Below are 27,296 nucleotides of genomic sequence, written 5' to 3' on the forward strand. Positions count from 1 at the left end.
CACAAACCTGAAGCCCTTGGTTCCTGTCTCGTACCCCATAAACCTGAGCCTTCTGGACACCTTATCCCCTTTCTTGCGCAACTGCTTGGGTATGTGTACATCAGCCGTTACACCGAACACATGTAGGTGTGCTATCTGCGGCTTCTTGTTATACATGACCTCGTAGGGTGTTTTGTCTGTCACACTGGACCATGTTCTATTTAATGTATAGTTGGAGTAGACCAGGGCTTCAGACCAGAAGTGTTGGCCAATTCCCGCGTCCTCTAGGGCGCACCTGACCATCGTTTGCAGCGTGGAGTTCCGTCGTTCTGCGACCCCGTTCTGAAAGGCGGAAAACGGGGACGACGTAAAGTGAATCACGCCTTTGGACCTGAGCCAATGTGAGAAGTCCTTAGATAGAAACTCAGACCCTCTGTCGGTCATGATCTGTTTGATCTGTTTGTTGTTTTGGATTTCTACTCTTTTATAGAATTCTTTGAATTTTTGGAAGGCCTCATCCTTTTTTCTTAAGGTGTAGACGAAGCCATATCGACTATGGTCATCCACTATGGTGAGGAAGTACCTTTTTTTATAAGTTATGGATGGCCTTAGGGGCCCTACCAGGTCCATGTGTACTAGGTCGAATATTTGGTTGGCGGCGCGTAATGACTTCTTGGGTCTGGGTTTTACTTTTAGTTTTGAACACTTGCACACCGAGCACTCGAGGTAGTTTTCACAGTTTTTTATTATGGCACCCTCGGTACAATTGGCCATTTTTTGTATCACAGGAAAACTGGCGTGTCCAAGCTTGCGATGCAGCAGGTGGGCACAGTTGTCGTGCATTGGTTTGCCTATTGAGGGTCTCCTTTGGGTGTATTTGTTGTGTTGTGTCTCTGGTGTCGTGTTGTCATTGTTATCTACCTCCCTCCCGTCTACCTGTTCACCCTCAGCCCTGCCTTGGTCAGTGTCTTCTGCATTCTCTGAGCTGGTGTTTATGCTGTGGGCGTAATCCTCACAGAAAGTTATGTATGGTAACCCTTGGTCAATGGTTACTCTCCCTATATCCTTCCCGTCCTTGCTAACCTTCACGTTGCCTTTTGAGAATATCATCTCAATCCCTGATTCCCTGCTAAGTTTTACTGCAGCCAGGATGTTGTGGGGTATCTCCGGGACTAGTAGTACCCCCTCTATTTTCCCTACGCCTGGTAATGTAATTGCCCCTTTGCCTGTTACTCTAACTTGGTTTTGGTCTGCAACTTTGATAGAAAAATCCTCTCTCTTGAATGATGAGAGGAGTTCCTGATTGTATGTGGTGTGGTTGGAGGCTCCCGAGTCCAGGAGCCAAGAGCTGGTGTCTTTGTTTTGGTGTGTGGTGTGTGTGTGCTCCCCTATCCCATATAGGGACCCTGTCCTGCTGTCGCGTGAGCTGTCCCTGTTTCCCTTCCTATCCCTGGGGATGGGTGAGTCTCTACGCCTATACCTATCTTCGGATGTGTGCCTTTCTGTTTGTCTGTACCTATGCTCTGGCCTGCCTCTCTCCCTATAGTTCTTGGGGCAGTCCCTTTTGATGTGTCCCCTCGACCCGCAGATGTAGCACTCGGGCGTGTTGTGTTGTTTCTCTTGGAAGACTACTCTCTTCTCACTCTTGTGTTCTCTGGGAGGGCCGGGGCGGCCCCTCCTCAGATTATCTTCTGCGATGAGCCTGTTGGATAGCCTCTCCACAGACAGCATCCCTAGGCTGACGGTGTCTAAGTGTGTCAGGAAGCTATTCCATGAGTGATCTAAAGAGTTGATTATCACACTCTTCATGATTTGGTCAGAAATAACTTCTCCCCTAAGATGTAGCTCTGCTCTGGTACCGCTTAAGGACACTAGGTGCTCACTCATGGGTGTCCCTGGCTTAAGTCTGGCGGAAAAGAATTCCTTGGAAATTTGTGTGGTGGTGGACACACTCTCACTATAAAACAACCCAAACATTTTCCCTATGATTTCGGATACTGTGAGGTTGTGGCCAATACAGTGGTAAATGGTGGGGGAAATACTGGCAATTAAAAGGTAGAATGCCTTATGGTGCATGCAATCTAGCTCTAAAGTCCATGGTCTCTCAGGGGGGTCATTAATAAAATGAGACATGTTTTCTTTCAGAAATACCACCTGGAGCTGCTGTGACCACTCTAGGATATTGCCCCCATCCATCCTCAACTTGGGAAAGTCAACAGGTAAGTTCCCAGCACTAGTAGTAAAATTACTTACTGCTGGCTGCTGTCCATGGTTCCTTATGTCTCTATAGCAGCAATAGGGCATAGGAACGCTTGCCGGTAATTTAAAAGTCCCGCTTTGTAATTTTTTTCTTTTTTCTTCTTCTAGGCGGAAGAGCGCATGCGCGAAGTCCATTTCAGCTCCGCCGTCGCCGAGGAAGGACCTGTTCATCGCGGCTCCGCTGTGGAGGCCTCTGCCGGTCGGGTAGGCCTCGGCTTCGTACTTGGGGGTCCAGATGTGCTCCTGGGGGCGTCGCCCAGCGGCTGCTTCTCCCGAGTGAAGATCCTGGCGGCGTTGGGGCTCCGGTGACGGCTGTAAGTAGCTGCCCCAATCCATGCGGTCCGGGGTGCGCGGCCTGGGCGATCGGAGGCGCGGTGTCCCTGGGGTGCGAAGGTGGGCTGGCGAATCGCCGCGGGCGTCGGTGGCTCTTGGGTGGGCGCTCCGCTGTCCCTCTCCTCGTCTTCCCTTCTGCTTCGGCCTCTCCGGCTTCTCTTTGGTAATTTTGAGGCCTGGGCCGAAGGCGGCGGCAAGGGTCTTCATGGCCCTATCGACTTGCCGCTCGCTGGGGGTGTACCAGGGGTCGGAGTCAGATTCGGTTCCCTCTCCCTGGTCACTTTCATCATTGTTTATGGCCCGGCATTTTTCGCGCGCCGGCCATTTTGAATTCTGATCGCTGATTGGTTGGGGGTCGGCCATCTTGTCTGACCATGTGGACAAAGATGGCCGCCGTTTCAAATTTAGAGCGGGGCTTTGGGGCTCGGTGGCCGTTGGAAGTGCCCTTTTGGGCGATCCACTCACCGAGTCCAGCTCCTCAAGTTCAGAGTCCGAGCCCTCTTCGCTCCTTGCCACTTCGCGGTCGATTATGAAGCTCCGCAGGTCGGCAAGGAGGTTCTTGTCACCGGCTCGCTCTTTCAGCAGCTGCAGGACGTCGAGTCGCAGCTTCTCTTCCTCTTGGTCGTGGTGGTGGGCCCTTTTTCCTTTTTCGATCTCCCCCTTTTCTTCCGTCGCTGTGGCTTTGGGGGTGGCTGAGGTTCCTGCCTTCCCTGGCGAGTCCGATGGGTTGCTCTCCCGTTGCTTCGGAGGTGTCGCCATTCTGCAGGTAGGTATGGGTCCTTGTTTTGTGGCTTGGGATCTTTGGGCCTTACCAACCATCCTCTGCTACCATTTTGTTACAAGGAATGGTGGATCAGGCCCAATAAAGAGACTTGAGTCATCTGGTAAAATATAACTCTTTTATTTGCAGGTTCATCACATCATCACTTGAATGCATCAGGAACTGGGGTGAGGAGAGGTGTGCCCACCTTTTATACCTGTGGGCGGGGATTCAGGTAAGGAGGGGCCTATGGGAGGAGCTGACCAGGTGGGAGTCTGGGTTAACCCCTGCACTACTGCACTATAGCTGATCCCTGGCACGGGCAGAGCATTTATACCTGACACAGGTCAAGGGAAGTCCCCATTGCAGCTGCTGCTGCTGAGATGGAAAGATAGGAAGTCATCAAGTGATTTTACAGGCTGGCATATTTTCGGAAGAAATGAGGCAGGTCACAAAGATATCATGGTAAAGTGTGGCATTCCTGCTCCATCAACCCAAAATGTGATGGATCCTCCATATCACCATCCTTCCTATGGAGATCCAGTGTGATGAACAAAATCATCCAGAGGGAATTCATGGTCTGAAGTATTACTCTAGTTGGCCCTACCATGGGGTGCGGAGACTTATTGGGAGGCAACTGTTCTTAAGGCAGCTCCCCATAAAAGCTTAAGCCACCCCACCAGGGTGACATGTAAACGTTCTGCTGGAGGCAGGTAAACTGCAGCAAGCTGGAATGCCCTGGGCAACAGATACATTGGTACATTCAGAAGTGTGTGTGTATACACATACACATACACATACACATACACATACACATACACATACATGCATACATACATACATACATACATACATACATATGTGGACAATACAACATACAAGATAAAATATTAAATTATCATGAAACCATGATAAATAGGATAGATGTTACAATTCAATATCTAATGAAGCTAACCATCTAACTGCTTAATTGTTTCTGGTGTGGCTACCATGAAATTATCCCAGGTGCCTTGAAATTTCCTAAGGAAATATTCTCAAACTTTGTTTTGTTGGTTTGTTGGTTTGTAAAATTTATTGATCACAGGATGTATGTATTATCAGTCAGGTTTTCCATTGTTGGCCTGGCGCCTTGCTGGGTTCCTGCCATCAAAGGGGAAGGGAGGGGGGAGGCATTTGGGGCCATCCACACCTGTGTATCTAATGGTGGGAAATGGGGGAGGGGGAAGTGACAATGGAAGAAGACCAGATCACCAAACCGGCTGGTACCAGGCTCTTCAAGGCCATTTGCCCTGAGAATGGAATGTTACCAGTTTCAGACTTCAAGAGTTGCTCAAAACATCTTAGTGGTATCGCATTGGCTGGCTGGGGGTCTGGTCATGGGGGAGGGATTGGGGGTTGGAAAGAAGGCCTCCAATGCTCCTCTCATTCCCCAGGTTGCACAGACCCTCAGGCCCTGGGCCTTCGGCTGATGCTGTGCAACACCCGGTCCGTGGTAAATAAAGCCCCCCTCATTTGTGATCTTGTTCAGGAGGGGGGAGCGGACCTGGAGGGTATTAGGGAGACCTGGTTGGGCCAGGAGGAGGGGGTCCCCCTTGTTGAGATGTGCCCACCCGGTTTCCGCGCATTCCATCAGCCGAGGACACAGGGGAGGGGCGGGGGGGTGACGGTTGTCATTAGAGAAGGTCTTGGTCCGAGGGAGGCCACTGTTCCTCAGACAGCTGGATGTGAGTCCCTCCTTGTGAAGTGGGGTCATGGGGTGCAGATGGGCGTGCTGGTTACGTACCTGGCTCCCTGCCACGTGACGGCAGCCCTGCCCGAGCTCCTCAACGTTATAGCCGCAGTGGCGGTTGACACCCCCAGGCTTATGGTCATAGGGGATTTTAACCTACCATCCATTGGTGAGGCGACTGAGGTGGCTCAGGAGTTCATGGCTTCCATGACGGCCATGGACCTGACCCAGTTAGTTCATGGCCCTACTCACACGGGGTGAAACACGCTAGACCTGGTTTTTGTCTCTGGTCAGTGGTTGAGTGATCTTGAGATAGGGGATATAGTGATCGAGCCCTTGTCATGGTCGGATCACTCCCTCCTTTGCTTTGACCTTCAAACCGCCGCACCCCGCCGCAGGGAGGCGGAACCATTGAGGTGGTACCGCCCCAGGCGCCTGATGGATCCAGATAGGTTCCAGACGGAGCTTGGGCCATTTCCTGAGGCTCTGGCACATGGCTCGACTGAGGAGCTGGTGGCTGCCTGGGATAGGGTGGCCGCTGGAGCTTTGGATCGGGTCGTGCCTTTGCGGCGTCTGACCTGGCGCCGATCTCACCTGGCTCCTTGGTTCACCGAGGAGCTGAGGGAGATGAAGCGCTGGAAAAGATGCCTGGAGAGTGGTTGGAGGGCCAGCCATTCTGAATCTGACCGAACACTGGTAAGGTCTCATATTAAGACCTACCTGGTGGCGATAAAAGCGGCGAAGTATAACTATTTTGCCGCTCTTATTGCATCATCAGATAATCGCCCGGCCACCCTGTTTAGGGTGACCCGCTCCCTGCTCCACCAGGAAGCGCGGGAGGACCCCTTGGAGGGTACAACCGAGGATTTTGTACAGTATCTGTATGACAAAATCGCTCAGATTCGGGAACACCTGGACTCTGACTGGGTAGATTCAGGGGGGAGGACAGAGGCAGGTCTTGTGAGTATTATCTGGGAAGAGTTTGATTCTGTGACGCCCGAACACGTGGACAGGATACTGGGCAGACTGAGCGCAGCCACATGTTTACTAGACCCGTGTCCCTCCTGGTTGGTGCTGGCCTCTCAGGTGGTTACACGAGGCTGGCTCCAGGGGATTATAAATGCTTCTTTGAGTGAGGGTGTCTTCCCTGCCGCCTTGAAAGAGGCGGTGGTGAGGCCTCTCCTCAAGAAGCCTTCCCTGGACCGACAGTGTTGGCAAATTATTGTCCAGTCTCCAACCTTCGCTTCGTTGCGAAGGTTGTTGAGAGTGTGGTAGCGCGACAGCTCCCCCAGTACCTGGATGAATCGTCATATCTGGATCCGTTCCAGTCGGGCTTCAGGCCTGGGTACAGCACGGAAACGGCTTTGGTCACGTTGGTTGATGATCTCTGGAGGGCTCGGGACAGGGGTTGTTCCTCTGTCCTAGTCCTATTAGACCTCTCAGCGGCTTTTGATACCATCGACCATGGTATCATGCTGCACCGGTTAGAGGAGTTAGGGGTGGGGGGCATCGTCCTATGGTGGTTCTCCTCCTTTCTCTCTGACCGGTCACAGTCCATGTTGACAGGGGAGCAGAGGTTGACCCCGAGGCCCCTTGTATGTGGGGTGCCACAAGGGTCGGTCCTCTCGCCCCTTCTGTTCAACATTTATGTGAAGCCGCTGGGTGAGATCATCCGTGGTTTCGGGGTGAAGTACCATCAGTACGCTGACGACACTCAGCTGTACATCTCCACCCCGGACCACCCCAATGATGCCCTTGAAGTGATATCCCGGTGCCTGGAGGCCGTGCGGATCTGGATGGGAAGAAACAGACTCAGGCTCAACCCATCCAAGACCGAGTGGCTGTGGTTTCCGACGTCCTGATATAGTCAGTTGGTGCCATCACTGACTATTGGGGGCGAGTCATTGGCCCCCACGGAGAGGGTTTGCAACTTGGGTGTCCTCCTGGACTCACGGCTGTCTTTGAAAGAGCACATGACAGCCGTGGACAGGGGGACTTTTTATCCGCCTGATTCGCCAGTTGCATCCCTTTCTGGATCGGGACTCGTTAAATACATTCACTCATGCTCTCGTTACTTCCTGCCTGGACTACTGCAATGCTCTCTACATGGGGCTCCCCTTGAGGAGCACCCGGAGGCTCCAGCTGGTCAAGAATGCGGCCGCGCGGGTGGTTATGGGAGCGACGTGGCGCTCCCATGTGACCCCCCTCCTGCACGAGCTGCACTGGCTCCCGGTGGTCTTCCGGATGCGCTTCAAGGTTTTGGTTACCACCTTTAGAGCGCTCCATGGCATCGGACCAGGGTATTTACGAGACCGCTTTCTGCTACCAATAGCCTCTCACCAATCAGTACGCTCCCATAGAGAGGGGCTTCTCAGGGTGCCATCTGCCAAACAGTGTCAACTGGTGGCCCCCAGGGGGAGAGCCTTCTCTGTGGGGGCACCTACCATCTGGAACGAGCTCCCCCCAGAGATACGGAGGATCCCGGACCTGCGCACGTTTCGTCGTGCTCTCAAAACTTTTTTATTTCAGCAAGCTGGCCTGGCCTAACTCTCCTCTTTTAAATTTTTAATTCGTTTGATTTTATAAATTGGGTGTTTTAATCTGTGTTTCGACCAAAATATTTAATAATTTTAAGGGATTTTTAATATTTGTATTATCTGTATTTTATCTTGGCTGTTCACCACCCTGAGTCCTCCGGGAGTAGGGCGGTATAGAAATTTGATTAATAAATAATAAATAAATAAATAAATAAATAAATAAATAAATAAATAAATAAATAAATAAATAAATTTTGTTCAGGAACACCAGTTTCTGCCTGACTTTGCTGCAACCAGGTTCTTTCAATAAAAGTTCCTTTCCTTCAATTAAATTGAGTCACGAGTCTTATTTTCTGGACAGAATGCAGAGAAGAGCAACAGAGATGATTAGGGGACTGGAGGCTAAAACTTATGAAAACAATTGCTGGAATTGGGTATGTCCAGTTTAATGAAAAGAAGAACTTGGGTGACATGGTAGCAATGTTCTGATATCTCAGGACTTGCAACAAAGAAGAGGGAGTCAAGCTATTCTCCAAAGCACCTGAAGGCAGAACAAGGAGCAATGGATGGAAACTAATCAAGGAGAGAAGCAACTTAGAACTAAGGAGAAATTTCCAGACAAAACAATTAATCAGTGGAACAACTTGCCTCCAGAAGTTGTGAATGCTCCAACACTGGAAGTTTTCAAGAAGATGTTGGATAACCATTTGTCTGAAGTGGTGTAGGGTTTCCTGCCTAAGCAGGGGGTTGGACTAGATGACCTCCAAGGTCCCTTCCAACTCTGTTCTATTTCCTGAGACAGCCAACAGGCCGCTCAGACAGTTATCCTTCATTGCGATGCACCAGTTGTGATGTGGGCTCTCAGCCTTAGTTCTGACATGGACTTGCAGAAGTACTCTGATACAACATGAACATTCTTCTCGGAAGCTAGAAGAAGACAGTAAGATGTTGGGAACAGGATAAAGATCCTCAACATCTGGTTTAGTTTGGTCTTTTTTCCCCAAAAGGAAACAGTGTTCAAATGCAAACCAATTAACAAAAGATGTGGGGGGGGGGAGAGATGGCAATCCAAATTATGTTCTGATGGCAGGATGTTTGTCTTCAGAATCAGATCAAACATTTCAAGAAATTTGGAAAGCTTGTGTATATCATCTTGGAATCACTTTTTGTGATTTTTTGAGAAATCATGGCGGATGGATAAAGTGCAAAAAGCTACAAAAAGGAGGAGCCAAGGTACTTAGACCTGTAGCTTAGTTTCACACTGGGCAAGTATTGGAACAGATTATTAAGCAAATTATTACTTGTTAGCATTTAGAAAATAACTCATTCCTGAGCAGGAGCAAGCATAACATTTGGTATTAATCATGCAAGATCAACTTGATCTCTTTTGATAGAGTGACCAGTTTAGTTATTGAACCTAGTGGGCACCTTGTCCTCAGCAAAGCACTCAACACAGCAAAACCTCCATGATTGCTATTCCCACTTCAAAGCTGGTTGAAGAACTGTATCTAGCAAATGACCATCAACAGCTCTACCACTGTGATGGTGCAGTGGTTGGAATGCAGTACTGCAGGCTATTTTTGCTGCCTGCAATTTGGCAGTTCAAATCTCACCAGGCTCAAGGTTGACTCAGCCTTCCATCCTTCCAAGGTCGGTAAAATGAGGACCCAGATTGTTGAGGGCAAGAGGCTGACTCTGTAAACCGCTTAGAGTGGTCTGTAGAGCACTGTAAAGTGGCATATAAGTTAAGTGCTATTGATATTTTATCTATTCATGGTATCTGACTTCCTGAAGAGGTTTCCAAATTTGGCAACTTTAATACTTCTGGACTTCAGTTCCCAGAATTCCCCAGCCAGCATGGCTGGCTTAACATCTTAAAGTCTAAAGTCGTCAAGTTTGGACACTCCCTGATATAGCCTGTCAATTAAAGGGTGGGATGGGAGTGCTTCAGCATTCTTTCATTTTTGGCCTAGTATTTTTAAAATCTCATGTTCAAAATGCTTTAACCTGCTGTTTTCAGATACCCTTGTTGGGATTAGCTTGGCGTATACCAGTGATGGCTAACCTTTTTACCATTGTGTGCCAAAAGCGGGGGGAGACGGAAGGGGTCATGCACGCATGTGCCCTCATCCATAAGTCTATGTGCCCCACCCCCCGCGCTTTTGGCACATGATGGCACAGTGGGCCCGGTAGACCCGTTTTTCACTCTCCCCAGGCTCCAGAGCCTTTCTAGGAGCCTGGGGAGGGTGAAAACGGCCTTCCCCACCCCACCGGAGGCCCTCCGAAGGCTGGAAATGGCCCGATTGCCGACTGGTGGGCCCAGAAGCTGGAGCTGAGCTTGCGTGCCCACTGATATGGCTCTGTGTGCCACCTGTGGCACGCGTACCATAGGTTCACCATCATGGGTATATAGATTTGCTGAGGTAACTATCAATTAAGAATCAATAAACCTAACAAATTCTGGGGAGAAAAGCTTGAGATGAGGGTCAGAAACACACATAATCCATTGGTGCACAAATTCATTACAGGTAGTCCTTGACATAGAACCATTCATTCATCTGCTGAAGAAGTTGTAAAAAAAATGATTTTAAAAGGTAAAAAAAGCCTCTGACGATCACAGCTGAGCTGCACGATCGTCAGAGGCTTTTTTTTTACTTTTAAAAGTAAAAAAAAAGATTGTGCGCCACAGCTGATCACCCCCCTCTCATACGCTGTTCTACTTACCACATGCCTCCTTTTGGCGTGCACTGCATACACGCACCTCACATTTGGTGTGTGGTGTGCACTGCGCATGTGCAGCCAGCGAACTGGTAGTAAACTGGTTCAGATTTCACCACTGGCTGGGACTGCTGGGAAAAGACCCCCTTTGCCCCCAGCATCACGCACAGCTGGGGCCGAGAGAACTCAGCACTTCCTTCTCTTCCTCTACAGTCAGCTGGAATGTTTCGGGGTGAGGGGGAGGAGGAGGGTTGACAGCTGAATGTTCCTTTCCGTATTTACATTGCAGAAGGAAGGGAGGTTAATATTTCCCTTGCAAAAATAGCCCACATTACAAACAGTGGTTGCACTGAAGCCCCTCTAAAGGCACACCAGCTGGAGGGGAGAAAGTGCTACAGCATCATTCTGTGCCTTTGTTTTAATCTGAGGTCTGCAATCAAGAAACCTGGATGTTAAAATAATAAATATAACATTTATATGCTATCATATACAAATGTTTATTACAATAAATCTAATAAATCCACTCTTTCTTAAGACATAATCTTGGTGCCCCAGGCCGGCTGGAGTCCATCCAGCTGCCCACTCAGTAGGCCCTTCCTTCAGGGGACTCACCCGGAGGGAACTCTGGGCAAGCAGGGGGGCAGTGCTTCTCTGCCAGGCCGGCTTCCCTGCTCCCCAGGGAGGCCATGCCCAGCAACGGTTTGTGGGCTGCCACATGGACAAGTCCCGCCTTAAAGTTGCTGGAGGCTACAGACCAGGACAACCAAGTGGAGTTGCCATTGCCAGCGGGAGAGTGACAGGGGGCAACATCAGATTAGATTAACAGAGTTGGAAGGGACCTTGTAGGTCATCTAGTCCAAACCCCCACCCCCGCCCAAGCAGGAGACCCTACACCATTTCTGACAGATGGCAGTCCGGTCTCTTCTTGAAAGCTTCCAGTGATGAAGTGCCCACACTTCTGAAGGCAACTTCTGTTCCATGAGTTATTTGCTCTCATTTCCAGGTTGAATCTCTCCTTGTTCAGTTTCCATCCATTATTCCTTCTCTGGCCTTCAGGTGCTTTGGAAACTAGCTTGACCCCTTCCTCTCTGTGGCAGCCCCTCAAATATTGGAAGATGCTCTCCTGTCTCCCCTGGTCCTTCTCTTCACTAGACTAGCCAGGCCGAGTTCCTGCAACCGTTCATCGTCTGTTTTAGCCTCCAGACCCCTAATCCTCTTGGTTGCCCATCAGCCTGTCTTTCCCCGCCTCAACTCTTCCCTTCATCGCATCCCCGAGGAATAGGCGCCCCTCCGGGTGTCCGCCGCCCTGCCTACCCTTCCAGCGGAGCGAGCTCCGTGGTGCATCCGCCCCCCTCCGACCCAGGCGTTTCCTGGCCGAGGGAAGGGAAGGAAGGGAAGGGGCGGGCGGGGCGCAGAGCTTGGCCGGCCCTCCTCGCTTTGCCTTTCCCCGCTGCTGCGCCGGGAGAGCTCCTGGCTGACGCGCCCAGGTAAGAGCTTCTGGCCGCGGCGGCGGCTTCTCTGGTCTGGCTCGGGACTCCCTCCGCTGCCTGGCGTCTCCGGCCGTCGGGGCTGAGCTGCTCTCTGGAGACCGGGGCTGGCTGGCTGGCTGGCTGGCTGGACGGCGGCTTCCGAGCTGCCCGGGCGTAGCCGACGAAGCTCCTTCCTCCTCGGCTTACCTTGGATTAGCCGGCCGGCCCGTTCGTCGATCCCAGCGATGGGCGTGGGGGAGGGAAGGGAGAACGGAGCCCGGCTGCGGCTCGCGTGCAAGACGAAGCAGGGCAGGGAGGCGGCCTTTTGCTCCCTTCCTCCGTCCGCAGGCGGGGTTGGCCACCCGGTCTCCTGACTGGTTCCGTCAAGCCGGCATTTGGTTCAGGCAATCTGGCGTTCCCCGGCTCTCCTGTGCCCCGGAGACGGGTCGGGCGGCCCTCGTCGGCTGCCTCCGCCCCGTCCTGGCTGGGGCTGAGAAGGGTTAGGGGGACCCCCGGGTGGGTGAGCAGGGCGACTCCAGGAGCTGCCCGGTCAAGGAAAGGCCGCCCCCGGTGAAGAACTGGCCCAAGCGTTCCCTGTGTTCAGGCAGCACCTGAGTGGCTACCGGGAGAGCCCTGGAGAACCTACCCAAAGCTCCAGGGCGGCTCTTTTCTTTAACCCAAATGATGGAAAATTCTTCCTTGATCTGCTGGTACTGGGCAGGATTGGGGAAGGTCAGTGCTAACTCCAGATGGCACCACAGAAGGTGGGGAAGGTGAAGGTGCCCCGAATCCTGCCTTGCAGGCAGCTAAGAGCTGGTCCCAGCCAAGGAAGAGGCTCCTTCGTGGCTGGCCCTTGAGGGGCAGCAGCCGTCATGGAGCTGGAGCGATTCAACCTGGAAGACGCGCAGGAGACCTGGCGGGAAGAGGAGCAGAACGAGGAGGAGAAGAGCAGATGCCCTTGGATCAGGTGCAACAGCATCCACAATACGGTTTCCAAATGGATGCTTCCCGGGGAGGCCAGAGCTACTTACCTGGAAAGAGCCAGCTGCATTCCACCGCCCATTTTCATCCTGGCCGTCAGCTTAGCTGAGGTAAAAAGCTCTTTCTTGTATTTGTACATTTTATTTCTACACGTGTTTCAAGATTTTTACCATGGATGAAATGTTCCAGGATCACTTGTTTAATCTATAGATCAGGGGTCTCTAAACTTGGCAAATTTAAAACTTGTAGACTTCAACTGCCAGAAGTCTCCAGCCAGCAATGCTGGGGAATTCTGGGAGTTGAAGTCCACATGTCTTAAAGTTGCCACGTTTGGAGACCCCTGATCTTTAGAATTAATTTTCACAAATAGATGACTCTAATTCCCTTTTTACTAGTGTTATTTTTTTTAAAAAAAATCATGATAGACCTTTTACTTCTCATTTTAAGTGAGCCTGAATGTTTCACCAATTCCTAAAAGGAATTTATCCAGGGAAAGGACCTTTCCACAGGTATCTTCACCTGGGCCTTCTCTCTGTTCTGGTTTACCTGCTTTGCAGAAGGTGCTCACTTACCTGTTTCCCCCCAAATATAAGACTGTTTCATCCAAGATAAACAAGTAAAAGGCCAGTGAAAACCCTGTGAAGAAATGTCATCGTGGTGTTTTCAGAATAGCAATATTTTAAATATATTATTAATGTTGGGCTGTTTTAATTATATAGATGGTAGATTTGAAAGCTGATTGAGTATTGGAGTTGTCTATAAACCTAGTAAAATGAGTAAATAAACTGAGCTCTACTAAGAAGATTTCCTGAGAGAGAAAATTTCAGAGATCCCTTTTCTTTTCCAGGAAAGTGATGTGAAGGATAGTTTTCTGTGAGATGCCAAGCAAATGATTGCAGGTTTCTTGTGACCACAAAAGCCATGGATCTAAGGGGACAAGGGAGGGACTCAATGGGCACTGCTGAAAATTTGCAAGATTACTGAAAAATCCCTGCTTAGAAATATATCTAAAGAACAATGTGACTCTTCCTTCCTTACACTACCAGTAGTTCATTTAATGTTTAATTTTGATAGTTTTTATACACAGAAGGAAACTTTAAAAGAGAAAAGAACCAGTGGGTCAAAACGATAAGGAAGTAAACTCAAATTAAAGAACTTTCCTGCCTCTGAAATGATATTTTCCCTGTGTGAAGGAGGTCTTCAAGGATGGATAGCCACCTGTTCAAAATGCTTTAGGTTTGCAGTTCAGATTGGCCGAGGGGACCACTAAAGACATCTATGAGAAATAAAAAAGAAATTATATGCCTAATTTAAAAAGGGGGGAAAGAAAAAAAGTACCAAAACACATTATCGTATTTAAAACAGACAACTTAAACAAATGGAATAATATTGAGTGAATTTTCCATTTTACTCATTACCAGATCAGAGCAGAGAATTGAAATCATGCCATTAATTCATAGCGGTAAATCATTATGGCACATTCTTTCCACTGTAACAATATAATTTTGTTTACAGTATAATCTTGTTTTGGGGGGCAGCATCTAAATCTACAGTCCTTTGTAGAATATTGAATCATAGGGCTGGAAGGGACATTGGAGGTCTTCTAGTCCAACCCTTTGCTCAAGCAGGAGATCTTACATTATCCTGATCAAATAGCTATCCAGTCTATTTTTGAAAGCCTCCAGTGATGATGGAGCACCCACAACTCCAGGAGGGAAACTATTCCATTGATTAACTGTTCTCACCATCAGGAAATTTCTTCTTACTTCTAGGTTGGATCTCTCTTAACAAGCTGCCACTCATTGAGCCGTGGTGGCGCAGTGGTTAGAGTGCAGTACTGCAGGCTACTTCTGCTGACTGCCAGCTGACTGCAATTTGGCAGTTCAAATCTCATCAGGCTCAAGGTTGACTCAGCCTTCCATCCTTCCGAGGTGGGTAAAATGAGGACCCAGATTGTTGGGGGCAAGAGGCTGACTCTGTAAACCGCTTAGAGAGGGTTGTAAAGCACTGTGAAGTGGTATATAAGACTAAGTGCTATTGCTATTACTTCTGGTCCTGCCCTCAAGTTCTTTGGAGAATAAATCAACCCCCTCTTCTCTGTGACAGCCTCTTCAGTACCGGAAGATAGTTATCATATCCCCTTTAATCCTTGTCTTAGATAGGCTAGACATACCTAGCTCCCTTAACTGTTCACCATACGATTTAGCCTACAGCTCCTTTATTATCTTTGTTGCTCTTCTCTGCACACTTTCTAGGGTCTCAACATTTTTGTGCATTATGGTGGCCAGAACTTTATGCAGTATTCCAAGTATGGCCTCACTAGTGTGGTATGAAACGGTATTATCATAATTCACATATTGATAAATTCCAAATAGTTTTGTATATAATACAAAATTCTCTTTCACATCTCCAGAACTCATTATTTTTCCTAAAACTACATGATCAAGAATATTAAATGAACATGGGACTGCAATAGAGCAAGCCCATATCATATATCAAGTTTTACCTAAAATGGTGAGGAGGGAAGCCTATGTCCCCTCCCCCAAATCGTATGATATTATTGATCTATGTCTGCTAATTGTTTCAGACATTGTGGCTTGTGATACAGTAGATTGTGGGAAGTCTGGAAGTTCATTCCTACGATTAACTTTCTGGAGGACTTACTCCTGGTCAACTGAAGAGAACAGGTGCCAATTGCTTGGGTCTTTACCTGTATTGTTATCTCAGTCAGGTATGGTCTGAAGGGCTTTCTCTTGTTTATTTCTAGCTGTCAGTGTTCATTTATTATGCTGTTTGGAAGCCCCAGACTCAATGGATCACACTAGAAGTGGGAATCTGGGAAAGTCCGCTTATTTATAGGCCCGAGAAGCGAAAGGAAGCCTGGAGATTTTTGTCTTACATGTTTCTGCATGCTGGGTAAGCAGTCTGTTATGCTCATTTTGACAGGTGCTGAATGAGGCTTTGGGCTTGGCTTTGTTATTCTACTTGGTTTTCCATTGGGATTGAAGCTGCTTTATGGCCTTGGGCTAAGATCACACCTAGAACCCGGGGAATTGCTGCAGTCTAATTGTACTTAATTACTTCACTGCCACTTCAGTTGTTTGTTTTATAATTGTGCTAAACACTGAATATTTATATATTCATTAAATTTGTATCCAATTTTATCATTAACATAATCTCAGTGTTCGAATAATCTTTAAACTGATGTATTATATGTTTGTTTGTTTTAAAAGAAATAAAAAACTTTTTATAAAAAACAACATAATCTATGCTGTGGGTTTTTTTCTGGAAGAGATAAGTATTAATTTCAAATTCTTCTTTCCTTCTGCAGCATTGAACATATTATAGGGAACCTTGTTCTCCAGCTCTGCCTGGGTATTCCCCTGGAATTAGTTCATAAAGGACACAGAGTGGGAGCTGTGTATCTTGCAGGAGTGATTGGAGGTAAGTTGTGCCAGAAAAAGACTTGGTAGCAATTGACCCACTTTTCGATGCAAAACAGCAGGAGGGACATAGCCTGTCAAAATAAAAAAAATCTTACATTTTAACTTGCATGTCAACAACCAAACTTAATAGCTGCTTAGTTATAGGGGAAGGAATAGCAGAACCTGCAGGTGGAGTCAAAAGAGCAATCTGCCCAGCATCTCTATGTGGCCACAAGTGAATTAAGTCCAACCCCCCCTTGAATTCCATTGATATTTATGTGCATAGGCATCATTTGCAATACAGCAGTTAAATTAGACCTTTGGGGGTGGACCTGGTCCTTAGTGCCTGACATTAGGCATTCCAAACTGCTAGCATTATCTTGGTTAATTGGCCTAATTCTCTTTAGGTTCTTTGGCAAGTTCCATCTGTGATCCTCTGCTGGGTCTCGTGGGAGCATCAGGAGGTGTCTATGCTCTGATTGGAGGATACTTCATGAATATTCTAGTGGTAAGGAGGTTGCTTGGACATGGGAGGGGGAATAAGATTTCCCATTGCAGCGATGCAACCAGATGTTGGAAATTAGGGTCATTAAGCAAGGACTAATTGTGGAGATAGAACTCTGAAAGAAAACTATCCCTCTCAATGCTTTGGGTCACTGGCCAAAGTTTTCATAATCTAAACCTGGGTTTACAGTCACAGAATATCATCCAGGAGAAAAAAAGTCTCAAGATGGAAATTAGCTTAGAAGACAGTAATGATTATTAAGTGGATTCCTTTGTTCTCTCTGAGCTTGGTTGTTTGCTTGCTAAGTAACTAGGTGGTATCATCAGTGTGAATGAGTGTGAGGTTTACTTCCTATTATTGTTGTGGTCCGCCAGCAGCCTGCAGAGCTGGCAGTAGAGTCGGACAGTGAGGAGGCTGGGGAGGAACATGGGCCAGTCCTGGAGTCTGGGGAAGACCCGGATGAGGGCTCTGTGTCGGAGGCAGAGATGGGGCCAGGGACATCTGGGAGTGATGCGCAGACTCTGGAGTCTCCAGAGTTGGACAGCAGAGAGGCAGAGGATCAGGAGGAGCCTGTTCTTAGTGCGCGCATGTACAGAGCTGCCAGAAGGCACGAGCAGTTAAAACCAAAGGGACGACTTGGGAATAATGCCTGGAGATGATTGGCCCCTCCCATAAGGTTTAAAAGAGGAGCAAAGGCACGTGGGCACTTTGCAGGAAAGCAACGTTGTTAATTCTGTTCCCAGTCGGCATCTCTATTTGATTCTGGAATCCTTGTGGCTTTGCCAAGTAGGTCTTTGGCAGAGTGTCAAGAGAGATAAAGGTGGGTGATTATCTGGAAGGACTTCTCCCGAAGGACTTTTTGCAACTAATTGGGATTCAGCTGTGAATGAATGTAATTCACAGCTGTGGCAATAAAAGAGGTTTTTGGGACTACTCGTGTGTTTTAATGGCTCAGGAAGCCGAGGTCACAACAATTATATACAATAGCTTGCCCTACCAGTGTTGGTGAGGATATAGTTTTCTCCTTGGTAGTTCCTTGATTATTGTTTTCTGCTTTATTCTTTGTCTGGTGTTGATCTTTGCCTACCTGGATGTCGGCTGCTGGAGAGGATGCATTCTGATCTTTTTGTTTTCTTAGCTATGTTTATTGTTACTTTTGAATGGCAAGTAAATATGGTATATATCAACAGGGAACAAACTCCATACTCACTTGCACTGATGATGTTACTTAGTTGGGTAATGAAACGTCTGCAAGCAAACAATAAAGCTCAATGAGCACCAAGGATCCCACAGTTCAATTCTTAAGGTCTACTCATAACGTGAAATAAATAGAATTATTCACAAGTACTGTTGATTTAATAACCATGGTATCATAGAGCAGTTTGAAATAATAATAATAATAATAATAATAATAATAATAATAAGAAGAAGAAGAAGAAGAAGAAGAAGAAGAAGAAGAAGAAGAAGAAGAAGAAGAAGAAGAAGAAGAAGAAAGAAGTAATTGAGCAGCGAGCTGAAAATTGGAAAAGCAAAGCTCTGCATGGCCAATACTTAAAAAGTATTGAAGGCAAAGCTGACCAGAAACTAACTTGGAACTGGTTAAGATCAGGAGTACTGAAAAAAGAAACAGAAAGCTTTATTTTGGCAGCTCAAGAACAAGCCCTAGCCGTAAACTGCATGAAGGCAAACATTCAACATCTTACCACCAACAGCAAATGCCGCCTCTGCAATGAGAAAGATGAGACAGTCGACCACCTGATCAGTGGGTGCAGCAAAATTTCACAAACTGACTACCTACAACGCCATGACCGCGTTGCTAAGATCATCCATTGGAAATTGTGCCAGAAGTTTGGATTTGAGTACAGCAAAAACCACTGGGAACATCAGGTTGAGAAAGTTTTAGAGAATGAGAAACTCAAGATCTTGTGGGACTTTAGGATTCAGACTGACAGGCACTTGGCCCACATCACACCTGACATAACAATAGTTGAAAAGAAAAAAGTATGGTTCATTGACATTGCAATACCTGGTGATGCACGGATTGAAGATAAGCAGCAAGAACAAATCACAAAGTACCGGGACTTGCAAATTGAAGTTGAGCGACTGTGGAAAAAGAAATCGTGTGTTGTCCCGATTGTAATTGGAGCCCTTGGAGCAATACCCAAAGGGCTACCCCGCTATTTAGAAATTCTAAATTTACCAGACTTGAACATTTTGACTCTACAAAAAACCACCTTACTCGGAACAGCTTACATCGTCCGATGATACCTTAACAGTTCCTAGGTCCTTGGTTAGGACTCGAGCTGCTGAGCTATTAACCAGCCTCAAAGGCTGTGAATCTCACTAAAGATTAACTAATCATCATCATCATCATCATCATCATCATCATCTCTATGCATACCCCCTTGTCATGGGGGAGGGGCTTGCAATGCTCTGAGAGACTGAGAGCCAAGTTGGCCAGAATGTGTTCTGCTAGAAGGGTCAGGCCGGAAAGGTCTCAGCAGAAGAGCCAGACTAAGCCTATCGCTAACCTATTTATTATGGTAAGAAAACAGAAAAAGAATCCTACATCAGATTCAATTCAATTCAATTCAAACCTTTATTGTCAGAGTACAACATGTGTGCAATGAGATTGGCTGAGCCTCCCTTCGTGCACCCCCCCCAACACAATACAACTCACAGTGAAAGACCAAAAAAAAAAAAAAATTCCCTAGCCCAGTGAATCCTACTTACAACCACTCAGTCCTATTGCACCCTGTGAACTTATTGTATGTTGCGCCGGCCCCGCAAGTCAATTGTACTATGTTGTTGTAGAGTTATTTTTCATTCAGGAGCCTGACAGCCCATGGATAAAGATCAGTCTTAACCCAGGTCAACCAGGACCACATCAGATGTTAGAGTCCCTCGGCATCTGTCGCCAGTTGATTAAAGGGACTCAGAAGATGGCTGAGCAACCAGGGCCTAGGTCTGTAGGGTTACTGGAAGAACATCAGACAGACAAGACAAAGCTAAACTGTGTTTCAAAATCACACCATTATGGACTGTAATTATAAATAGGAACCAACTAATCAGGACTAAAAGTGAATATTTGAACATTGGAAAATAATTTATCCAGACTCCAATATCACTGAACAACAATTAGCAGATCAGAGATTCGTTACAAGAAATAAATGTTCAGGGAAGCAAAACTGGAAGTGATTCAGAAAAAAATATGAAAATAAAAGACCCAAAGCCAATGGTAGAATGAAACTCAGATAACAATTTGGAAATATAAAGGAAACAACTGATTGAACTATACACATCATTGCTTAGAAGAAGTAATAACAGCAGAACCAGTACAGGTCATGACTGGAACAGCCTATGAAGCAACCTCCTGACAAGAAGAATGAAAAGATAAGATTGTGGCATATGCAAAATTACCAGTAGAAAGGCCAAGACGGCTGGCATTGAAAGCAATGCCCAAAACAGACCTATAATAAAGGATGTGAACAAGGCGTTTGAAAGGATTAAAATAACTTCAATCGAACAGACCAATCAACTTGTCTACAGTACAACAGTGGTGGTTACAGAACAACTGCGTACTGAAATTAGAAAACCAAAAGCAAAATTGTATTCAGTCCCAGAGTGGAAGATCAGACTGGATGCCAAAAAAGAGAGAGAGAGAGAGAGAGAGAGAGAGAGAGAGAAATTAAGATCAGTTGTGAATAATTTTAAAAAAATCATGAAAATTGTTTTTTAAAAAATTGAAGAATGTAAAAGATCAGGACAAGCATAATAAAAAATATTGACATAGCACCAGAAAAGTTGAAAAAACTTAAGAAATTATAAAGGAACAAATAACAGCAGTAATTAGGAAAATTGAAGGCTTTGAGGCACAAATCATCCAATTTAAGCAAAATCAGCTATTTCAATCAGATCAGAGGAGATTCTGCCAAAATATAAATGGCAATAGAAATTCTGGGAAAAAAAATAAAACAAAAAAAAAGAAACAATCCAGTTTTGGAAAGATTTATGGAAAACCCTATATTCTGTAGGTAGCCTTTGACATAGGACCGTAATGGAGGCTGCCCATCCAGCTACCCAGAACTCAGCCAGCCAACTCTGAGCCTCAGCAGCACCCAGCCTACCTTACTGCTTTTTGCAAGATGTGCCCAGCCAATGCCATGCAAGGCGAAGCTCAGCTTTCCTCCAGAGGCTGCCTCGTGGCAACCAGGTGCAATTCTGCCAGCAGGTGCAATTTTCATCATCGTCTAGCACCGGCTGGGGAATTCTGGGAGTTGAAGTCCACAAGTCTTAAAGTTGCCAAGTTTGGAGACCCCTGCTCTAGTGGGCTCCATTTGTTATGGTGGCTCCAGAAGCTGCACAAACAAATGGCTTGTGAGAATAGCACAGGCTTGCATGGTGAAAAATTGAAAATCAATTTTTTTTTCCTCAGTGAAATGAACAGTGAAACATAATGAAAAATACCGGTAGTCAAAAATGAGCAGGTTAAAATATTGTAGGATTACTGAATACAGATTGATAAAATCTTGGCTCAAAACACACTAGATCTAACTATGGTTGAAAAGAAGAAAGCGTGGATAATTGTGGTGGCAATACCAGGAGGTAATAGAAGAAATGGAGAATAAAATTCTAATAGAATAGAACAAGATCTGAAAATCAAAACTGAAAGATTAATGCATGAGCTGTGATAGTCTCAGTAGTTATTAGCACACCAAAAAAATCTTTTGATAGCATTTAGAAAATCTGCATTGACAAAATTTCTGTCTATCAATTGCAAAAGGCCAAACTGCTTAGATTGGATATACTCTGCTGATATGACATCCCATTAGGTTGGGAAGAACTGAGTGCAAATGAAAGCCAATTCCAGCTAAGGATTAAGCGGCTCTGACTTCCATTGTTGTGAACAGAGACTGCAATAGAGCAATTTGGTCTAATCGTTAAGGCACCAGGCTAGAGACTTCTTGGTCTCCTTCATTGGATGAGAACTGCCCAGTGTGGTTGAAACTCTGGCATAGCTCTCCTCTTGCTCAGCGCAGACAAGCCCCACAACCACATCAAAGTAGTACTTCCTTGGGGATAAAAACAGAGCAGTTTGGTTTAGTGGTGAAGGCACCAGGCTAGAAACAGGACACTCATGAGTTCTGGTCCCGCTTTAGGCATGAAAGCCAGCTGGGTGATTTTGGATTAATAGCCAGGAGATGGTGAGTTCTAGTCTCACCTTTGCCATGAAAGCCAGCTGGGAGACTTTGGACCAGTCGAGCTCTCTCAGCCGATTCACCTCACAGGATCGTTGTTGTAGGGAAAATAGGAGGAGGAAAAAGTCATGTTCACCACCTTGAATTATTTATAAAAATAATAAAGATGGAATTAAAAATTAAAAAAAGAAAAATTAATTCACGCTTATAGTGTGAAAATGTTAATATCATATCGGCTGTTCAGTAATGGAATTGTCCTGGGAAGTGGTGGAGTTTCCTTGGAGAATAGAATAGAATTCTTTATTGGCCAAGTGTGATGGGACACACTGTCAGATCCCTAAAAGTGATATTGCCATTCAATTGGGAGAAGGGGGGGGGCTGAATTCAATTTATTAGCATTGCCTGTGTCAATGGATATTTTACAACCTATATCCTGGCGCCAAAGTGCCCTGAGATCTCCTTACCATTGGGAATGTTTATGACAGCCATGTGGGATGTTTCACTTTAAAGGATAACGAAGGATAGCAATGGGAATGCATGATAGTCCGGTTCTCAGGGCAGCTGGTAAAGAAAATATCTTTACACTTATGTATTGGCTAAAATCTGCATTCTGGCTAATGGGAGGGGTCTCTACTGCTTTAATCCTACTTGTCTTGCCTAAGGGTATTCAGACCTTGCTTTGACTCCATTTCTTTGCTTTGAATCCATTGCTGTCACTTCTGTTTAATAAAAGGTTCCTTTTGAAATACTCATTTCAAGAGTTTTCACTTTCTTAAGCTAGAGGGAGAGGCAATCCTGATACACACAAGGAATTTGTCTTTGGTGCATATGCTCTCAGTGTACATAAAAAGACAATATACATTCGTCAAGAATCACAAGGCACAACACCCAGTCACAGTCATACGGTACAATAAGCAATCAAATCATACTAGGAAACAATGGTGTTTAAAGAGATAATGGAAGTTCATCTATCAGGAATGCTGTCAGAGAGGGTTCTGCATTAGGCAGAGGGTCAGACTAGGGAAGCTTTTAAGACCCTTTCAAATCTTTATAATTCTGTGATCTTGATTTAATTCTTTGGTAATATAATTTTACTTTCTGGTAAAAAGTAAATTTATAGCTTGAAATGGAATTGTTTTAGAGTTTGTTCATATCTCTTTTTCTTTCAGAACTTCCGAGAAATGATTCCTCTCTTTGGAATTGCAAGACTGCTATTCATTGGCTTAATAGGTAATTTTTTAAAATGTTCTCTTCTCTGAGCTAAAATTGAAGAAGTTGCCATCCTGTTTTTTCTCTGTCCTTTGTGAAGCACATGTACACTTCTATTCTTTCACATACCAAGTTAGTCATGGAGAGAAAAGTTTATATTTTAACATCCTCTTACAGTTTGGATAAGGGTGGTATGTTGGGATAATTAAAATAAACCATGTTCTGTGTAATATCAGAAAAGCAAACAACTGGTTTTTTTTTTTGTTTGTTTGTTTGTCTTATCAAAGACAAAATATACTTAGCGAGATCTGCAATGGAGCTGTTAATGTTATTTTTAATAATAGCTTTGGGGACAAACTTTGAACTGAAGGAATTGGTCTGCTTCAATTGTGGGGAGTTTGGAAAGGAAATTTGGAGTAGTGACTATGACAACAATGCATTAAATGGCTTCTCACTTTCGTTTTTGCTTTGCGAAAGAAAAAGAAAAATGACAGTGTGAGGAATCTGTTGTTAAAATTTGTAAATTTAAAAAGTACTTGGTGGTTGCTTGCAGATATAAACTGGGAGGTGAAAAAGAAAAAAAAATTGCCTGGTTTCTTCATCCAGAGGTCCTCCAATAAAAGATCATTATGGAATGGTGCCTCAGAACATCCTGACATCCCCTAGCTAGCTGGGAGTTCCTAGGCTTCCTTCCCAGAGCTTCTCCGTTTGGTCCAGTGCTAGAAAAAAACAGGAAAGAAGAGCACTCTGGATCTTTCCACACAAAACTCAGAAATACAGAACTTCACCATCCTTGCACTAATTCTGAAACATGAGGCTGGGCAGACTTGCATGTGCAAAAATGAAAAGGGAAAGGAAAGGAAAGTCGTCCGTAATGCATTTGAAGCCAAGCTATAGATAGGAAAAATGTTTATAGGAGAAAGGAAAATGTGCAAAAACCAAGTGGATTCCAAGTAAAATCAATACAGTCAACCCACCCAATTCAGTCACTTGTTGCCCCTTTGACCAATCCTTGGATTTTAGCAGATGTTTATTGCAAAGAGAATAGCTGGAGAGAGGTCACTGGGGGTCTATTCTGGGTGCTTTTAAGCACTTTGGTTTCTGGAAAATGGGCAATACGTTTAAACCAGCCTTTGGGGGAGACTGATTCTGGTTTTGCCCAATCAAGGACAATGCTGTATCATAGTGCCCTGGCCAAAGCAGCAAATTGGGAATTATTTTGGGTAAAACTCACCTTAATGACCTCGATGAAATTATAAATGGCATTTCACGGGAGAGGCTCTATTAAGAAACAAAAGCTCAAGTCCATTTTCTCAGCCTAGGATCAGATCATTAGGTACTGGCACACCAAAGGTTTTTTCACCTATGCCTTTTTAAATCATAGTTATCCATAACATTCTGTTCGCATCTTGTGTGATCCGTCAGTGGTTCCCATGGCTTCTTAATGTGGCATACTCTTCAGACTAAGTGAGGCGAGAAGGCAGGCTTCATAGTGTGCCTTGTAGAGGGCACAAATAACGGGATTGCTTTCCCCAAGTCCCCATTCCTGAGTCCACCCAAGCGATCAGTATTAATGGAAAAACAGGCCTAGTCTTCGCTCCTGGAACATTGTACCTTGGTGTGCTCCACGATGTGTTAGGGAGAAGATTATGAAGTAGACGGGACAATTTCAGAGAAGGTGGCTCCAGCTTTGTATGGCCTTTTATGGAGAGTCTTAGACTTCACGCCAGGGCCAAGGCCAGAGCCCTCTGCCGTTTTAAATGATACCTACCTAGTTATTCCTTTGGGAACAATCTCTCAATTAACGTGCAACACTAAAAAGTTGGTTTCTGACCATTTGCATTAAATTCTTAGTTGGAACAGATGTAGGATTTGCTTTGTACAGAAGATTTCTCTCTCCTTCAATGGGAATTCAGGTAAGTGCATATTTCCTGTTAAAAACTACCTTCGCTCTCTTAGCTTGCTGGTTCATTCTGCTGCCAATTCTGATAAATAAATCAGGCATTCTCTTATTTCTTTTCAATGCAAACTTACACCAGGTACTTTTTCTTACCACATTATCTGAATGTTGCATTTTCTCCCTCTATATCTTGTATAACATTGACTTATTCTCTCCTCTTTTCCCTTTTCAGCACAAACCTCAAGATAATTAATTAATTACATTTTTATGCTGCCCGCCTCCTCTATAAGGTGACTCTGGGAGGTTTGCAGGTTGTAAAACAAATAAAATATATTACAATATTAAAAACATGCAGATTAAAATTTTAAAGACTATATAAACACTCAAATTAAGAAATGGGCAGCATAGGAATGAGGTCTTCTTATCTGGTCAACTATCTCCACCCCCGTCAGGATCCCAAACCAACTGGTAAAGTCAAGTTTTAATACCCTTCCAGAACATCAAAAGGGTGGGAATAGTTTTCACCTCCAGTGGTAGAGTATTCCACAGGGACGGAGCCACAGGGGAAAAAGTTCTTCTCCTTGAACCTGCCTGCCGGATTAGCAGAGATCCATAGCAGGCTTCTTCCGTGGTGCAAGTGGAACAGGCTAAGTTCCATTGGGGAGAGATGGCTCAATAAGTACCGCGGATCCATGCCATACAGAGATTTAAAGGTAACAATCAACACCTTGAATTGGGCCTTTAAGCACACTCACAATCAATGCAGCTTGCCCAGTAATGGTATTAGGATTAGAACTAATCAGGTCCATGCTAGCAACTCTGTACTAGAAATTCTTACTATGACTGACTTCTGGCATTCTCTCTGTATGAATAGAATCAGTAGAACAAAGTAGATCAACTTATTCAGAGCTGCAGTTTGGAGATATTTATTTTATTTTATTTTATTTTGAATTTGTATACCGCCCTTCTCCCTGAGGACTCAGGGCGGTGAACAGCCAAGTAAAAACATCAAGTACAAATATTAAAATACAGTTAAAATATACATATATAAATTTGGCCCCATTAATTAAAAACAATAAACAAAACAATAAACAAAAACAGATATGTTTTTAAGAGGAAAGCAATTATTTCACGAAGGCCCTGAATCAAGCGTTCTCCTCAGAATTAGGTACACTTTCTGAATAGGGTGAGAGCGAGAGAGCGAGGTGGACTTCTTTGAGTACAATTGCTCTCTAGGGTTTATTTTGGAAACCTCCTTATCTTCTAATTTCCTTCTTGTGGCATCTCCACTCTTTATCCCTATTTGATTAAGGGAGAGTCTGCTACTTGGGAGCTGTTCTTGCAAATCCCTTTGCAGCTGTTCTTGTCCATGCTTTGTAATGCTGGAAGCACCAAAATCCTGCATATTTGCCAATATTTCTGTTTTGATTTTCACTAATGCTGCAACAATCTTCGTGTTGTCCTTTGGTTGTTTGCATCAAAGGTTGACACTCCAAGCAGAAATACAGCCATTAAAAATATGTATGTGTGTGTTTTTTCCCCTTAAGGTTTCCTTTGTGGCCCACATTGCAGGCGGCCTTGCTGGAATGTCAGTAGGTTATGTCATATTCAGCAATTTTGATAAAAATTTCATTAAAGATCCTAGATTCTGGATATGTATAAGTGCATTTTTAATCTTTGTGGTACTTGCTGTATTGTTCAATGTGTTTTTCTCACCAGCAAACCAGTAGAATGCAACATTCAATAACATTGTATAATTCTGAAGGATAATTTTAAAAATCTTTTTAAAATCTTTGTTTTGTTTTCATGTTATCATCTTATAGTTTGTATGACAATATATTGTAATATGAAGCTTTTTAATTGCTAAATTGTCCAGACTTTCAGAGTCATTATGATTTTTATGGAGTCTTTTGCTAGAATTTTTTGTCAGTAATGGATTTGAGTTTTTAGCTCCTGCTTCTAGTGTCAGTTATCTAGCTGCCAGGCCTTCTGTCACCTTCCTTTTTGACTTGATTTTTCTAAGCAGAGGGGCTGCTCCAATGACTCTTGCCTTTGGTGAATTATTTGCAGTGCTGTGCCATAGTTTCATTTGCACAAAAACTTGCTGATAACTGATAAGCCAATCGTGCGCAGATGGCCTGCCTTGAGAAAGGTGAAAGCTTGCTGGTGTCCAGATGCTTTAGAAGAAATCTTCTCAGATCATCAGCATTGCATTTCCTCCAGCATCATTTCATAAATGGTAATACTCATAAATGGTAATAGACTGATTTGAGTGGACAAATACATTCATTTTG

At 45.1% G+C, this 27,296-nt stretch overlaps 1 protein-coding gene across 1 annotated transcript; it reads left to right on the forward strand.

Annotated features, from left to right (window-relative positions):
• The first annotated feature begins 12,656 nt into the window (after positions 1-12,656).
• On the forward strand, positions 12,657-26,732 carry RHBDL2 (rhomboid like 2). The gene is made up of 7 exons (XM_070949902.1): positions 12,657-12,875; positions 15,533-15,681; positions 16,097-16,209; positions 16,598-16,698; positions 23,063-23,123; positions 24,957-25,018; positions 26,550-26,732. Exons 1-7 carry the CDS (start codon positions 12,657-12,659, stop codon positions 26,730-26,732), a joined length of 888 nt encoding a protein of 295 aa, XP_070806003.1.
• Positions 26,733-27,296: the final 564 nt, after the last annotated feature.

This window comes from Pituophis catenifer, unplaced genomic scaffold, assembly GCF_029215685.1.
Source record: "Pituophis catenifer annectens isolate HBS135680 unplaced genomic scaffold, rPitCat1.0.hap2 SCAF_9, whole genome shotgun sequence".
Classification (NCBI taxonomy): Eukaryota; Metazoa; Chordata; class Lepidosauria; order Squamata; family Colubridae; genus Pituophis; species Pituophis catenifer.